The sequence below is a fragment of the Amphimedon queenslandica genome, unplaced genomic scaffold (assembly GCF_000090795.2).
Source record: "Amphimedon queenslandica unplaced genomic scaffold, v1.1 AMPQUscaffold_8649_Cont19408, whole genome shotgun sequence".
NCBI lineage: Eukaryota > Metazoa > Porifera > Demospongiae > Haplosclerida > Niphatidae > Amphimedon > Amphimedon queenslandica.
In genome coordinates, this window is record NW_003551075.1 from 1 (window position 1) to 2693 (window position 2693).

Here is a 2693-nt window from a genome sequence, read left to right on the forward strand (position 1 = left end):
GCAGTTACTATCACAAGGATACTGGCCATCAGCATGGTAACGAATATGTGTCATGAGAATTGGACAAAATCATTCCTGCCTTTGTGTCACTCCCAGGTGTAGTGGTTATGGCATAGATATACGACTGAGAGGGATTGGAGACTGGTCACGTGAGCGCATTACTACTACACTCACCATCCGCGTTTGTGTTAAGTATATTCATAGTCACGCCTTTTCTTTGACCTTGTGCTATTTCAATGGAGGAAGAGCAGAACCAACAGTACATTTTTGTGGGACTATTGTATTAGTTTGGAAGCTTAATACAGACAGGTAAGGTATTGAGCAGTTAGGTAAAGGTTTAAAGTAGTTGACTGGGTCCTTTATAAGTGCCTACAGATGTAGATACTGCAACAGTAGAGCCTAAAGGGTATTTTCCACTTGTTGACTTTGTGGGACTGAACCAGCTTACTAGAATCATGAATGGTTGTAAGACTTTCATTAATGGAGAGCTACTATGATGAAATATTTGGCAATGTCAGTTTTAAGTTGATGTAATATTTATTTTGGTATTTATAGGTCTGCAAATGGAAGGATAAAACTGAGGTTTTTGTTTAAAAGAATCATGAATATAGGAGATATGATGCTTCAAAGGCACTTATAGAACACAAATTTTAATTATCTGTCAATATCATTATCTAGTTGTAGTATTCAATGCTTATTTGTAGACCTTATAGCATTTGGAGTAGTTTCTTGAAAGGATCATGATAGCTGCCATTGTGAAGGGGTGTGACTTAAGGCAAACACGGATGGTAGGCACTAATTGTGCTAATTGCCAAGAGTCTCCAATCCCTCTAACAGTCGTATATCTATGCCAAAATGCTAATCCTTCTTTTGCAGTGCTGTTCTTCATGACAGGAGCTAATCTAAAACTTTTTTGCAGCTACAACAGGGGGTTCGTCCGAACCCTCCGAACCCCCCCTGGCTACGGGCCTGTTTAGGTTTTATTCTATGCATAAAACAAGTGGTTGGCTATGAATATTATGTGTGGCTACATCCTTCTCAAATTTCCCATAGCTGCTTCTATACTTCTGGTCAAACTCATTGGGATATACTATACGCAAGATCATGTGCTATCATCATTGATATACATGTACATGTACACCCACCTCCATCATTGTAAGTCTTAAAGGTTTCATTTTCTTTACGAGTTTCTAAAAGTAATCCAGAAGAATAATAAGAAACTCCAGCATCACCCATAAGCTGTCTAATAGTGTGATATTGAAACTAAATTTATAATGATAACTATATAAATATAGGATGAACTTAATTACAGTACCTTATTAAGGTCAAAAGACCGTCCCATTACTTTTAAATAGTCACTGTATTCAACTAAACGGCATCTCTCAATAGGAATATGAGGGGCTAATTTCATTAACTGATGGAAAATGTACAATAAATGAAAATAAATTAATCAGAATACTATAATAAACCTCATAGGCTTTATCCAGTACACTGGGTAGTAATTCATTTTTATTTACATTAAGGAATGCCTTCTTTAATTCACCAGTAACAGGATGATTACAAAATAACCAGAACTATAATGATAAAAGTATAAGTAGATTGTATGTACTTTGTCTCATTCTTACTAAACACATTTTTTTCCCAGATTTTTGTTCCTTTTCTCTCTGTTTCTTCTCCTCAATCTCTTTCAAATGATCTATTTGATCTATTCAAATATCAACAATCAAATGATGACACACATCATCAATAAACCTTTAATATCTTTTATAATCTTCTCTCTGCATTTTGTTAGAGTAATCAGTTTCATATTCATTAATGCTATCCTTTCTTGTAATTTCTCTATTATTCTTTTATTATGTACTAATGGCTGATAGTCTGGACTTGTCATTGCTTTAAGATGAAATTTGTAGTCATCAATTTCAAAAGTCATTCCTCTTATTACTCTGCTAGCAGCTTTAATTAATTAATTATATAATTATTAGTATAATTAATAAAACTACTCTAACCTGAATCAGTATTACTAGAAAGTGATCCCGTATACTCAATCTTCATTTTTGATGATTTGTCTGGCATATCTTTTATCTCATTAAACTGAGACCTCAATGCAGTCAACTCTTCATAAAGTGGTTCTTCCTATTAATAATTATTATAATTAATACAAACTAGTGAAATATACCTCAACTTCTCTAACTGATTCAGTATCACTTTGAACAAACAATAATAATTCTTCCTAATAATTATAAAATTCATATTAAAATAAAATATGTGATAAAAATGTGTTAAGAGTCATAAATTATTTGTTTATATGATGACAGTGCAATAATAACTAACCTCAGGTACAGTCATTGTTGATAATTCTTGTTTTAAAGTAGCTGTTTCCTATAATGTACAAAGAAAGATCATTTTACTTACATGCATAACTGAACAGCAACTATGCACATAGCACAATGTGGTGTACATTTAATAAATTTACAGAGCAAACATAAGAGGAACAGTTGCAAGTAGTGTGAACTTTCACTAGTCATTGCACAGTCTGGTATAGTATGACATACCTTCTCTTTGCTACTGATAGCATCTCTTAGCTACTATTCAGCATCTTCAAGTATAATATAAGAAAAAACCTGCAAAAACAACATTACATCATCTTGTAATAACGTAATGTTGATTCTTTTTAGCAATACATTACATATACA

At 32.9% G+C, this 2693-nt stretch overlaps 1 protein-coding gene and 1 long non-coding RNA gene across 2 annotated transcripts; one reads left to right on the top strand and one right to left on the bottom strand.

Moving 5' to 3' along the window:
• The first annotated feature begins 133 nt into the window (after nt 1–133).
• On the top strand, nt 134–741 carry LOC100637566 (uncharacterized). The gene is made up of 2 exons (XR_898202.2): nt 134–309; nt 556–741. It is a non-coding gene; the product is annotated as an uncharacterized LOC100637566 (long non-coding RNA).
• Nucleotides 742–980: 239 nt separating this feature from the next.
• On the bottom strand, nt 981–2375 carry LOC109591232 (uncharacterized). The gene is made up of 9 exons (XM_020007005.1): nt 2332–2375; nt 2177–2230; nt 2007–2133; nt 1753–1953; nt 1626–1696; nt 1470–1574; nt 1316–1414; nt 1146–1263; nt 981–1090 (listed from the first exon to the last, which is right to left on the bottom strand). Exons 1-9 carry the CDS (start codon nt 2344–2346, stop codon nt 981–983), a joined length of 900 nt encoding a protein of 299 aa, XP_019862564.1. The 5' UTR covers nt 2347–2375.
• Between the last annotated feature and the right edge of the window lie 318 nt (nt 2376–2693).